The sequence below is a fragment of the Dromiciops gliroides genome, chromosome 1, assembly GCF_019393635.1.
Source record: "Dromiciops gliroides isolate mDroGli1 chromosome 1, mDroGli1.pri, whole genome shotgun sequence".
NCBI classification, from domain to species: domain Eukaryota; kingdom Metazoa; phylum Chordata; class Mammalia; order Microbiotheria; family Microbiotheriidae; genus Dromiciops; species Dromiciops gliroides.
In genome coordinates, this window is record NC_057861.1 from 46,280,178 (window position 1) to 46,294,378 (window position 14,201).

The following is a 14,201-nucleotide window of genomic DNA, read 5'->3' on the forward strand; positions in this document are numbered from 1 at the left end:
CTGAGTGCTCCCCTAACAATAGCAGCTGGTATTCTATCCAGCAGGGGGGTTGACTTTTTGGTGCCCCAGACCCCCTCTGGCTGGCTAATGAAGCCTATGGATGTCTTCACAGTCAGGTTTTTAAATGCATAAAATGAAATACAAAGGGATTACAAAGAAAGCAAATTCTATTGAAACAGTTATCAAAAAATATATATATTTTTAAAGTTCACACACTCCCAGGTCAAGCACCTTCGATAAGATTTGCAAAATCCTTGGCTCTTCTTATCTCAACTGATTTTACCACAATCCTGTGAGGGAAGATATTACAGGTATTATTTTCCCCATTTACAGATGAAGGCACGTGCACAGAGCTGGGATCTGAACCCAGGGCTCTACTAACTCCCAGATGAGTGCCCTTCTACTATACCATGCTTTCTTCCTAAGACCCTGGATTCTCCCTGGAGATGCCAACCACAGTGGGACACAGCCCCTTTGGGGGGGGATTGTCATGAGGACTGGGCTGGGACTTGAGGGCCCATCTACCAGGAAGATCTGACTGAAGAGAAGATGATCAGCCACTGGGGACTGATTACCTCGAAATTGGGGCAGGATCTGAATTGTTGTGCCCCAGGGAAACCTTGGGGAGGGTGGGGATATGGTGTGTCTGCTTTTGCCCTGGTAACCTGGCACACCTCTAGGAGTCATCCAGATTTCTATCTCCTCCTTCCATTTTTCTCCAGTATATCTGCTCTCAGATCCCTCTGGCCCTTAGGGAGGTGGGGAATCTCAGAAGGAATTGGAAGCACTGTCCTCCCAGTGTACCAGAGCCCGGGACTTGATGCGAAGTTTATGGGGCAGAGAGGACTGAGCTGTGGTCTTGGGTCTTTCCCCAGGATAGGGGCAGGGTGTTCCAGAGGATGGTGCCACAGAACTGGACTTTGCCACCAAAGGTCCGTCACTGGTGCCCAAGACCCAGTGCCCAGAGCTCTTTCCTTGGCCAGTTGGAACGGGTGGCCAAGCCCCCCACTTTGGGCTAGGTTCCAGCAGAGGCAGATGGGTGCTGTGCCCATCCAGAAGGTGGCAGCTGAAGAACGCCGGGGGGCAGACAGCTGAGTCCAGTCTTTTGGGGTCTTCAGCTGACAGCTCATGAGAGAGCCCTGGGGAGCCCAGGCCCCCCACCTTGTGGGAACCTCCATAATCCCTACAGACCAGCTCCTTGGCATCTGGGCTGCATGGCCTGAAGGATACTCGCTCTGGTTGTGCTAGTTTCCCCTTAGGGCCCCGGGAGGATGCCCAGGGGCAATTCCACAGCAAGGCCTGGAGGGCATGGGGCGTGCCAGGGCCCAGCAGGCCAAAGTGAAGTTTGAGGGCCATCAGCTCAGCCCGGAGCAAGGCATTCTCCTCCCTGAGAGCAGCCAGTTGACCTTCCACAGCCACATCGTTCAAACGTCGCTTCTCTCGGGACCTCTTGGCTGCCTCATTGTTTTTGCGCCTCTTCTCCCAGTAGGTGTTGTCTTTCTTCTCTTCCGGCATGAACTCTCGCTGGCGCCGGGTGGCTGGGGCAAAGCTACTTCCTCGGTTTCCCCGAAGGGCCTTGTTCTTGCCCTGGGGCAAATCCATGAGCCTCAGGAGGCCCAGATCCATGATTTCCACTCAGGGAGCTGAGGGAGAAAAATGAAAATTAGTAACCCAGCTGTACCCCGACCTTGATTGGGGGGGGGGTCACAGCCCCCAGCCCCGAATCTCCAATTTGTCATCCAGGTTCAGGGTTTCCAGGATGAGGCAAAGGGCTTAACCTTTTAATTAGCCCTTCCCCTCAACTTTGTCAGCTCCCTGATTTAAAAAAAAAATTTTTGAAAAGCTGTGGAATTTTGTTATAGCTCGGGAAATACACATTTCACAATTGATGATAAGGTCAGGAAATGTGAGGTGGCTATTTCTTTTTCTGTCTGGTGACTAAGAAGGATCCGGAATATGAAGAAAAGAAGCCTGTGGTGATTAATGGGGTAAACCTCTCAAGAGGCCGGAAGATTTTACTGGTCAGATTAATTGACCTTTAAACTGAAAATGAAGGTGACAGAGAAAAAAGCCTGACCCCAGTTCTTCCTTCCTGTTGTAAGGGGGTGCAGCTCTCGGAGCATCTTTTGGACTACTTGCCCATGAATTCTTTAGGAGAACTCAGTAGGTGAGTCTAACCAAGAAGTGCCTCCGGATGACAGCAGATGAGATGCCACCTAGCTGTCCCCTGCCTTCTTACTATTAGCTAAGATTGCATAGTGTACTGATTTAGCAGTATAGGTCAAGGGACAAGCTAGACTCACAACCCTTCAAGTTTTGAATTTGGGGAGGAATTTTTTGAGAAATGAATAGTGAGAGTGCCTGCTGTCTATTGTATTTATCTTGTGATTCTATTTTAAGCAAATGTCCTTTTTACATTACTATGAGATGATCTTTTGTCTCTCTAAGAGATTGAGAATCAGGAGAAAAATGGAGGCCCATGAGTGATAGAATATGAACCTGACATGTACTAGATACCTGCAGTCAGTTTTGAGGGATGTCACACTATGTAGAATATCAAGTATGTCAGTTAAAGGAGAATATTTGTGGGAAAGGTTCTCAGTAATTCTCAGGATGAAATCAATGGGAAGAGGGTCAGGAATAAAACATGACTTTATATGCCTATTCACCAGTGCTTAGAATATGATGTCAGTTGCTGTGAAGTATATTTTTTTAAAACCTCCTTTTTAGTTTCTCTAGAAATATTTAAAAATATGATTTGTCCAGTCTGAAACCTTTTCCAGACTTTTCTCTGCAGGAAAATGGAAAGAACAAAAGTTGAGGTCTTCCTTTGAAATGAAATAAGGGTAATAACCAAACTTATCTCTGATCTAGATAAGATCATTACCTCCTTAACCCCTGAAGCAACCGCCCTAATACCCCACCTAAGAACAATGTTTTCTCTTTTGGAAATTCAAGGTTAAGATATTGATCACAAAGAAAGAACTCTTAAGGGGAAGTGGTCCAGAGAGGAACTGAGTGGTAACTATTCTAGAATGTTACTGTATTTAAATATATCATAACCATCTTCTTGCTCAAGATTCCTGTAAATATTATCTCAAATTGTCTTGGGGAAGAAAATCATGTGAGAGGACACGGGGGATCATTCAAAGTTTGGATATCTCTCTCAGATATTACTTGGAATTAGATTAATCTTAAAATAGACAAAATTGTTTCTGGCAGATATAAGCCTAAATCACAAATTACTTTTTTTTTTCTACAACAGTTTAATAATGCTATGACTCAGATACTGACACTTAGTAGAAATCAGCAGAAGCCCAGGACTCCTTCTGTTTGAAAGACTATCATGAATTGGAAATTGAGGGGATGTCCATCTATTGAGAAATGACTGAACAAATATGACTGTGATGGAGTACTATTGTGCTACAAGAAATAATGAGCAGGATGATCTCAGAAAAACCTGGGAAGACTTACATGAACTGATGCAAAGTGAAATAAGCACAACCAGAAAAACATTGTACAAAGTAACAGCAATATTGTTCAATGATCAACTGTGAAAAACTTAGCTCTTCTCAGAAATATAATACAATGATCCAAGACAATTCTGAAGGTTTCATGATGAAAAATGGTATCCACCTACAGAGAAAACTGATGAAGTCTGAATGCAGACTGAAGCATACTTATTTTACTTTATTTTTCTAGTTTTGTTTTCTTTCACAACATGACTAATATGAAAATATGTTTTTCATGACTGTATATGTACAACCTATATCAAATTGCTTGCCTTCTTAATGAGGGGAAAAGGGAGAAATGGAGGGAGATAATTTAGAACTCAAAAAAAATTTTTTTAATGTTAAAAATTGTTTTTATGTATAATTGGGGGGGAAATAAAATATTAAATAAAATTTTAAAGCCTCATTCTCTAATTAAAAAAGAAAGAAATAGGGGCAGTTAGGTGGCGCAGTGGATAGAGCACCAGTCCTAGATTCAGGAGGACCTGAGTTCAAATCTGGCCTCAGACACTTTACACTTACCAGCTGTGTGACCCTGGGCAAGTCACTTAACTCCAATTGCCACACCAAAAAAAAAAGAAAGAAAGAAAGAAAAAGAAAGACTGTCATAGACAACTAAATAGAGGTGAGCGATCTTATAAACCCTTGTAGGAAGGTCTTTGAAGGGGAGCTGTCCTACCTAGTCTTGCCGATTTCTGATTGGGTTCCCATGGCAGACACAGTGAGGAGTTATTTGTGCATATCTGTTCATGTCTGCATCAGTGGCCACCTCACCTTGCGTGTTGTGTCTATATATATATATCTCCATCCTTGAGCAACTTTAAATCACCTACTGCTTTGAGACAAACGGAATCAGCACCAGGCTGCTGGCAAGGTTATATCTAACCCTATGAGCCCAGGTAATGGGTCAGCTCTCCTTCCCTATTTCTTTGCACTGGACAGCAGCTCTGGGGAGCAGATTGCCTATGGCCAGGGGTTCAGTTCCTGAATAAGAACTTAATTGGGGGCAGCTAGGTGGCACAGTGGATAGAGCACTGGCCCTGGAGTCAGGAGGACCTGAGTTCAAATCCGGCCTCAGACATTTAACACTTACTAGCAAGTCACTTAACCCCAATTGCCTCACCAAACAGAAAAACAAAAACAAAACAAAACAAAAAAAATAAGAACTTAATTGTTCCTCACTAGTTGGAATTCCACAAACCCCGTGGTTTTCTTTCCAAAGATTCCCTACTGGCCAAAAGTGATGCTTAGTATTTTTCAATGTATTGTGGTTTCTTTTAGTGTCTATCAATCTGTTCTGTGTTTAAGAGATATAAGGGCCCAAGATTGTAACTAATCATAAAATCAATAGCTTCTCCACAGCTAGATAGCACTGTGGTTAGAACTCTGGACTTCATGTCAGGAAGATGTAAGTTCAAATCCAGTCTCAGATACTTCCTAGTTGTATGACCCTAGACAAATTAATGAAATTCTATACCTCGATTTCCTCAATTGTAAAACAGGGATAATAATAACACTTAGCTCCCAGGGTGGTTGTGAGGATCAAATGAAATAATATTTATAAAGTGCTTGGCACATAGTAGGTTAATAAATTTCTCCTTCCCTCCCTACCCTTTTCCCTCCTTCCTTCCTTCCTTCCTCTGTTCCTTTCCCCTTCCCTCCTAAATAGAGTATCCAACTTGGGAAAAGTTGGAGGAACCTCAGGCTGAGGAACACAGAGTATTAAAAATGTCCTTGGAGAAACCAGAATTTTTCTCATGCCCATGAGAGAAATGAGAATGTTGATATTTTTTCACAAAATGATTTGATTAAAGAAAAAGAATCCTTGTTTAATTTAAATTAAGTGTACAGTATGAATTTTTAAATGTGTGATGAGTGAATGAATATTGATAGTAATGGAAATGTTTGTCTCGTGTTTTCTACGAGTTGGTGTTAACTTCAGGAAAGGAAGAAAGAAAGAAAGAGAGAGAGAGAAAGAAAGGAAGGAAGGAAGGAAAGAAAGAGGGAGAAAGAAAGAAAAAGAAAGAAAGAAGAAAGAGGGAGAGAGAGAAAGAAAGAAAGAAAGAAAGAAAGAAAGAAAGAAAGAAAGAAAGAAAGAAAGAAAGAAAGAAAGAAAGAAAGAAAGAAGGAAAGAAAGAAAGATAGAAAGAAGGAAAGAAGGAAAGAAGGAAGGAAGGAAGGAAGGAAGGAAGGAAGGAAGGAAGGAAGGAAGGAAGGAAGGAAGGAAGGAAGGAAGGAAGGAAGGAAGGAAGGAAGGAAAGAAAGAAAAAAAGAGGTACCAAATACATAAGCAGAACTGAAGCTGATTTCAGGCTTTTTCCTCCAGTGACTCAAAAATAGTGGAGAGAAAAAAGAAGGGTGGTTTTGTAGTTTGAAGTTTGAGGCTAAGTGTGATCTGCTGCTTCAGAACTGCTGGTGGGTCATTTTCCTTTTAACTCCTTTCCAGCTTGGAAAGAATGAGGTTTATTTAAAATAAAAAAGCAAGTAATCTGGGTGGGGAAAAAAGCAAAATTTCATCTCAAGAGTTTGGTTTACCTGACCACAACAGGCTTTCCTGAATGATTTGGTAAAATTTAATTACATAAGCAAATTAGAAGCAAAATCACCTAAAAGGAATTAGAATATACTATGGGTTTCCAAATTCTTAAGTAAGAAACTAAATTGGAAACATTTGACAGGGCAAAATGGGAAACTGTAAACATAGAAGTTTCAGCTCAGATCTCCTAAAAGTAAAGTTTGGCAATGAATTTGAGATGCATAAGAAAATTGTGCTAATTTGCAAAAGAGATTAAAGAGAATAAAAGGAAACTAGAGCTGAAAAGAATTTGAAAAATGATTTGAAAGCAAGGAAGTGGGAGGTTAAGAAATTGACAGCATTAGAAAGTGAAATACTGAGTCAAAATACGTAAAAAGAAATGCAATTCAGTGATTTCCAAGACTCAGACAGAAAATAAAAGAGAATTTAAAAAGAAAATTAGAAACGGTTTATACCAACACAGTGTGTAGACCTGCCCCTTAATTAAAAGGCAATGAGAAGTCCATCAATGAGTTCTTAAAAATAAAAATTGTGCGGATTCACTGATGCCTACAGTGGTATTAATGCATGGAAATGAATTTTAATTGAGTACTTTTGGATAAAGCTAAAACTTCAGTTTTGGCTGGAACGTGCATCAAAACCTAGAAAGAGACCATTAGTTGGAAAAACCATTGTCTTTACAGAAAGAGCCTTTTGAATCAACTCCAGATGGGTAGGTACCATGAAACCCCATGAGAACTATCTTCTTCTCACTGAGGCTGAGGTACTCCAAGGGGACAGAGCATGCTCTGTGGTCCAGAATTTCTTGAATGACCAGCTGTGGGTCTTACATGATGACCTCACTCATATAGTTCAAGGAGTCAAAAATCCTTCTGACCTATTACCATGATGTTATACCTGAAAGTCCTCAGTTTGAGAGTAAAGAACATCCACTTACAATGCACCTTCTATGCCTATGGTCCCATGAAAGGAGACTGGACCCTGACTCAGGGACCTTGAGAATGGTGCATATGAGACTGAGTGATCACTCATTGTAATTTGTGGGAGCTCAGTTCCTCACAGGAACCTAATTGGTTCAGAGTAAGCACTTCTAGAATAATGCCAGATATTTAATATGAAATAAAGAATTAGTGAAATTCCTGGTCTTTAAAACCACATACAGTAGGGGGCGGCTAGGTGGCGCAGTAGATAAAGCACCGGCCCTGGATTCAGGAGTACCTGAGTTCAAATCCGGCCTCAGACATTTCACACTCACTAGCTGTGTGACCCTGGGCAAGTCACTTAACCCCCACAGCCCTGCCAAAAAAACAAAACCACATACAGTAGCACTGTGCAGAAACTTTTGAGATGCCAATGCAGTTATGATAGTTTGTTCGATTCAACAAATAATAATAGCAATCATACTCTCCACAGGAGAATAATAGGTCCTGATTAGTGTAAATAATGAATCCCATTAAATAGCTGGATTATTTGAATTTGGTCTCCAAATTTCCATTGGGCTGGAACCAATGACCACATTTTACATAATCATGATTTCAAAGACACTTCACAGGAATCATTATTTGCACTAATTGAAATCTGGCGATATATGGCTTCAGAACATGTCTTCTATAATAGTGATGGCTAAAGACACTATAATCTCTCCTGGACAGCTGACTAGCAGGCCAAAGGTCCAATGACCTTTAAATTGGACCAAATTGATCCCAGATGTCTTTGTTGGTCTACATAGCCTTCTGGCTACTGTTAGAGAGTAAAGGGATTAAAGATCAAGTGTATGTAGCTTGTTCAAAAGACTCTGAAAGTAGGATGTAAAGGTACTTCCTTAGAATATTATTCATGTGCACCTTAGAATTACCCAGGTATGTTGGAGCAGTGTCACTGCCAATGTTGTTGGTATTGAGTTCACTGAAGTAGAGTCTAGGAAATTGCAATTTCAGATTTCTCTGGGAGCAGCAGGTTGTCAATTCCTTAGGATTTCTAATGCACTTTAAATTAAATTTGAATGAGTAGGACTTTGGGATCCTGAGGAGTCAGGAAAGAAATGAGCCTCTTAGATGGGCTGGGGGTTGAGCCAATGGAATGAATTATTCATGCCCTTAAACTATACTCTACAGAAACCCAGGATGAGGCACAAGAGTATACCAGAAGTAATGACTTGGAGCTTCAGAATCCAGGAAAGTCCTGTCTATAATTCCTCCACAAGAGGAACATAAGTTAAATCCCTATAAGGGAGGACCTAGAGCAAGGAGATCTCTTCTCCACTTGTGCAAAGGAAGGCAATTGGAACAGCTAGGTCTCAAAGTACTATCTGGTATTTTATGCAGAAGTTGTATTTTGAGTTCCAGACCCACCTTTGCTCTTAGTACCAATGAAAAGCAGATGTTCCTTGAGTAAGGAACACCCTCACTTTATATTCTATTCTCATGACAGAGAGGAAAGCTAAGGAGTGTACCCTGATCCTGTTTTTGTAAAAAAATTACAATTTTTTTTCATTGGGGCAGCTAGGTGGTGCAGTGGATAGAGCACTGGCCCTGGAGTCAGGAGTACCTGAGTTCAAATCTGGCCTCAGACACTTAACACTTACTAGCTGAGTGACCCTGGGCAAGTCACTTAACCCCAATTGCCTCAATAAAAACAAAAAACAAAAAATTACAACAAAAAAACCAACATCCTATTTGGGGAAGGGGAAGTGATAGAAACTTTGAGAAGCAATGATAGTACCATGTTAGTGCTTGTAATATATAAGGCAGGGGGCTGGGGAGGAGAAAAAGTATGAGGCATATATTACTTATAGTTTAGTGGGTATCCTAAATCTTGGAGGAGTAGATTTCAAGGAATTTATTGAAAATATAAGTATGATCCCATGACCTGAGACTTTGAAAGGGAAGTTGGTTCAAGAGAGACTGGAGGTTTGGGTTTTTTTGTTTTTGTTTTTTAAAGGAAATTGTAAAGACAAAATTGCAAATGGGTGACCTCTTCTAACCTCTCTAGGTATTGGCTGCCTTATCTTTAAATAGATGAGCTGGACTAGATGAATCTTGAACATCCCTCTAAATCATATATTTTTTTTTATTTCTGATGAGAAATAAAAAGGGGAGGTGTCTACAGAGAGTGATGTGGCCACATAAGAAGCTCACCATTGAGTTCAGATTTTAAAAGGGCATATAAAAGATGAAGAAGTATGGATAAGTAACTGAGAATGAATTTTAAAATGTAATAGTCCTATCAGAACAGTGTCAGGATGGCTAAAACCCAGAAGGTGTTGAAGCTGGCAATAAATGATAGCAGTGACAAAATACTTTTTTAAAAAACATATTTGGGTAAAAAGAAAAAAAACAAAACCAAGGGATGGTCTCATCGATCAATCAGGCTGGATAGTGCAGTGATAACAGATGATGGAGAAATAGTGGAAAAAACACTACTTGTATTTTTGCTTCTTTTCCCTCCTCTATCAAGGAGAATGATCTTCTCAGTGGGGAGAAAAGAATAAACATGGTTAAGGTAACTGAAACCCAAGATAAATGAGGAGATATCTGATCACTAAGTTGAGCTGCCTCCAGTGAATTCAAGTCATCTATTCTATATGAATTTCATCCCAAGGCACAGAAAGAATTCAGGTGGCAATTCAGTGAATATTTATTAAGAAACTACAGACTGATAAGACTCTTTTTTCCCTGAGCAAATCCCAGAATGGATGATTTGGGGAGTACTTAGAAAAGAAGTCAGCATGGGATCAGGAACATCAATCAGGCCAGACTAGGCTCATCTTCTTTGACAGGATTACTAGGTGAAAAATTAGAGGATGAACATAGACAAAACATACCTGGATTTCACTAAGGCATTTAACAAAAATCTCTTCTCATATCCATGTTGATGAGATGATAAGGCGTGAATTAGATGATAATAGAGTGATTTCATAACTAGATGGATAACTGGACCCAAAGAGCATTAACTCATTTAATGTTGTTTAATGTTGACTTGGAAAGAGATCTATAGAGGTGTTTCTCCTTGCCCTTGTCCTGTTCAATATTTTTAGCAACAACTTGAATGATAGCTTAGAGCACATGCTTGTCAAATTGGTGATGGATATTAAATCAAAAGAACTTGTTAGTACATTGGGTGTCAGAATCAGGATCAAAAAAGATATCCAGGGGCAGCTAGGTGGCACAGTGGTTAGAGCACTGGCCCTGGAGTCAGGAGTACTTGAGTTCAAATCCAGCCTCAGACACTTAACACTTACTAGCTGTGTGACCCTGGGCAAGTCACTTAACCCCAATTGCCTCACTTTAAAAAAAAAAAAGATATCCATAGGATGGAATGATGGCCTAAATACAAGATGAAATTTAACACTGATGGATATAAAGTCCTTCATCTGGATTTTTTAAAAAGTCCCTGGCACAAGTATAGGCACTAAAAAGTACTTCATGTGAAAACATTCTGAGATTTCTAGTTGACCACAAGCTCAATATGAGTCAATAGTGTGATGTGGTATCAATCTAAGAGAGACACTGTGCCCAAAGCAAGGCAAGAGATAATTCTACTGTCCTGTGCTCTGACCAGACACATTTGGAAGATTGTGTGCAATTCTAGACACCACATTTTAGGGAATGACATTGACCGTGTAAAGGAGGATGGTGAGGCATTGAGGGGATTTGGAGTCATCAACATGAGGACCTTCTCCTTGACAATGTCGACCTTTCCTCTTGCGTTGATTCCAAACTCTTCTGTTTTGTCAAGAACCTTACCCTTTAAATCATCCCCTCTCTCTCCCTAATTTTCAATCTTTCCTTATCCATATGACACCTTTCCTTCTGCCTAGGAAAAATTCCAGATTACTTCTATTCTTTTTATTTATTTATTCATTTTTGGTGAGGCAATCGGGGTTAAGTGACTCGCCCAGGGTCACACAGCTAGTAAGTGTTAAGTGTCTGAGGTCAGATTTGAACTCAGGTACTCCTGAATTCAGGGCCAGTGCTTTATCCACTGCGCCATCTAGCTGCCCCACTTCTATTCTTTAAAAAAAATTCACTTGACCCTCTGTCTCTTCAAGTGCCAATCTATATCTCTCTTCCCTTTTTATATCCAAACTCCTAAAAAAAAGAGGAAGGAAGGAAGGAAGGGAGGGAGGGAGGAAGGAAAGAAGGAAGGAAGGAAGAAAGAAAGAAAGAAAAAGAAAAAAGAAAGAAAGAAAGAAAGAAAGGAAGGAAGGAAGGAAGGAAGGAAGGAAGGAAGGAAGGAAGGAAGGAAGGAAGGAAGGAAGGAAGGAAGGAAGAAAGAAAAAGAAAGAAAGGAAGGAAGGAAGGAAGAAAGGAAGGAAGGAAGGAAGGAAGGAAGGAAGGAAGGAAGGAAGGAAGGAAGGAAGGAAGGAAGGAAGGAAGAAAGGAAGAAAGAAAGAAAGAAAGAAAGAAAGAAAGAAAGAAAGAAAGAAAGAAAGAAAGAAAGAAAGAAAGAAAGAAAGAAAGAAAGAAAGAAAGAAAGAAAGAAAAATCTGTGTATGCTCATTGCTTCTACTTTCTCACCTCCTACTCATTTCTCAACCTCTCACAAACCGGTGTCTGTACCTATCACTTGTCTGAAACTTTTCTCTCTCTCTCTCTCTCTCTCTCTCTCTCTCTCTCTCTCTCTCTCTCTCTCTCTCTCTCTCTCTCTCTCTCTCTTTCTCTCTGTCTCCATCTCCATCTCCCTCTCCCTCTCATTTCCACTGATCTTTTTATTGCCAAATCCAATGGCCTTTTCTCTGTCCTCAGTCATCTTGACCTTTCTAAAGCACGTGACGCTGTTGACCACTTTCTCTTACCAGTGTTTTTATAATGCAGCTCCATCATGGTTCCCTTTCTATCTCTTGGGCCAGTCTTGCCCAGTGTCCATTGCAAGATCATCATCCATGGCCCACCTTTCCACCCCACTACTCCATGCAAGGGCATACCCCAGAATGATATCCTGGACTCTCACCTCTTCCATACTCCCTATAAGCTATCTTATCAGCTCCCATGGATTCAACTACGATGTCTATGCAAATGCATCCTAAATCCCCATTTCCAGCCCTCATCTCCTTCCTAAGCTCCAGGCTTGTATCTCCAAGTGCCTCCTACACATCTCCACCTGGGTGTCCCATGGGAATCTCAGATCCAACACATTCAAAACTGAATTTATGGGGGCAGCTAGGTGGCACAGTGAATAAAGCACTGGCCCTGGATTCAGGAGGACCTGAGTTCAAATCCAGCCTCAGACATTTGACGCTTACTAGCTCTGTGACCCTGGGCAAGTCACTTAACCCTCATTGCCCCAAAAGGAAAAGAAAAGAAAAAATATTTTAAAAAGGAAACTGAATTCATTATCTTTCCCCCCAGATCCATCCTCCTTCCCAATTTCCATATTTCTGTTGAGGATTGTCCTTAACTCTTTACTCTCCCTCATCCCCCATGTCTAATTAGTCTTCAAGTCTTGTTAATTCTATATTCTCAGGATTTTTTCACATTTGTTCCTGTCTCTCCATCATACCACAACCATTCCAGTTCAGGCACTTAATACCTCTCACCCAGACCCTTGTCAGGGCAGCTAGGTAGGGCAGTAGATAATGTGCTGGTCCTGGAGTGCATAAGACCCATCTTTCTAAGTCCAAATCTGGCCTCAGACACTTACTATCTGTGTGACTCTGGGCAAGTCACTTACCCTGTCTGCCTCAGTTTCCTCATCTGTTGTGTTCTAATTGGTCTTCTTGTACCTGATCTCTCCCTTCTTTACCCCATCCTCTGCACAGCTGCCAAAGTGGCATTCCTAAGCCTAAATCTCACTGTATCACTCCCCAGTGGTCTACTTTTGTCTCTAGAATAAAATACAAACTCCCTTGTTTGGCACCTAAAGCCCTTCACTATCTGGCTCTACAGCTACCTTTCCAGGTTCATTACCTATTACCTGCCCCGAAGTGCTAAGCAAGCTAACCTATTTGCCCATTCCCTACCTGACAAGCCATCTCCCCACTCTGTGCCTTTGCATAGCTTGTCTTGTCCTTTCTCACTCAGAACTCTTGGAATCCCTAACTCCCTTCAAGTCTCAATTTAATACCTCCTCTTCACAAGACCTTTCCTGATTTATTCTTAGTATCCCCTCCTCTATCCCCCAAACCTTTGATGCTTATTTAATGGATACCCTTCATTTATTTACTGTGAACATTATGTTTTTTCTAAGGAGAAGATAAGCTCTTTGAAGGTAGGGGCTGTCTTGCTTTTGTTCATGTATTTCTAGTGCCTAGCACAGTTCTTAACACATAGTAAGTGGGGGCAGCTAGGTGGCACAGTGGATAGAGCACCGGCCCTGGAGTCAGGAGGACCCGAGTTCAAATCCGGCCTCAGACACTTAACAGCTGTGTGACCTTGGGCAAGTCACTTAACCCCAATTGCCTCACTAAAAAAAAAAAAAACACATAGTAAGTGCTCAATAAATGTTTGTCGATTAAATGATTAATTGATTGATCACCTGAAGGACCTGGGACTATTTTGATTGAAGAAGAGGCTTATGGAGAAGGCATGCGGTTTTCAAATATTTTAAAGGCTCTCATGGGGAAGAGAGGCTGGACTTTTTTCAGAGGACAGGACCAGGACCAGAGGGCAAAGTGACAGGCAAGCAGATTTCAGATCAATCCCAACAACTAGAGTTGTTTAACAATGGAATATAGGTAGTGAGTCCCCTTTCACTTGAAGTATTCAAGCAGAGACTGATGATCACAGATACAGTAGAGGAGCTTCCTGAATGAAGATGGGGTGGGGTGAATGAACTGACAGTTCCTTTTAGCTCTAAGAATTGCTGTAAATTTTGGTTTTGCTCACTGACCAGAACTGGGTATTGTTGCAGGGAAAGAGGAGAGATTGGATTCAGAATGAATCTCCTTTCAGTTCTCCCTCCTCACCACCTTCTCATCTTTCCCTTCAACCTTTTTCCTTGCCCACTACTAAACTTTTCCATCCTTCCTTCCTCTTCCTCTTCCATCCCCAGACAGGGCAGTGGGACAGGATAGAAAGAACAGAGCTCCCCTGGGAACCCTGGCTCAATCAGAATTCTATCTCCTGATATTTCCATTCGGAACCTTTGTGGTTCAGTACTGACATCATCAGGTAAGGCAGGGCATTGTTTTGTACCCACAAAAAATTGTTTTT

The 14,201-nt window shown here is 41.2% G+C and overlaps 1 protein-coding gene across 1 annotated transcript; it reads right to left on the reverse strand.

The window, feature by feature from the left end:
* Positions 1-768: 768 nt before the first annotated feature.
* On the reverse strand, positions 769-1,626 carry NFILZ (NFIL3 like basic leucine zipper). Its single transcript, XM_043990329.1, has one exon. It carries the CDS (start codon positions 1,624-1,626, stop codon positions 769-771), a length of 858 nt encoding a protein of 285 aa, XP_043846264.1.
* Positions 1,627-14,201: the final 12,575 nt, after the last annotated feature.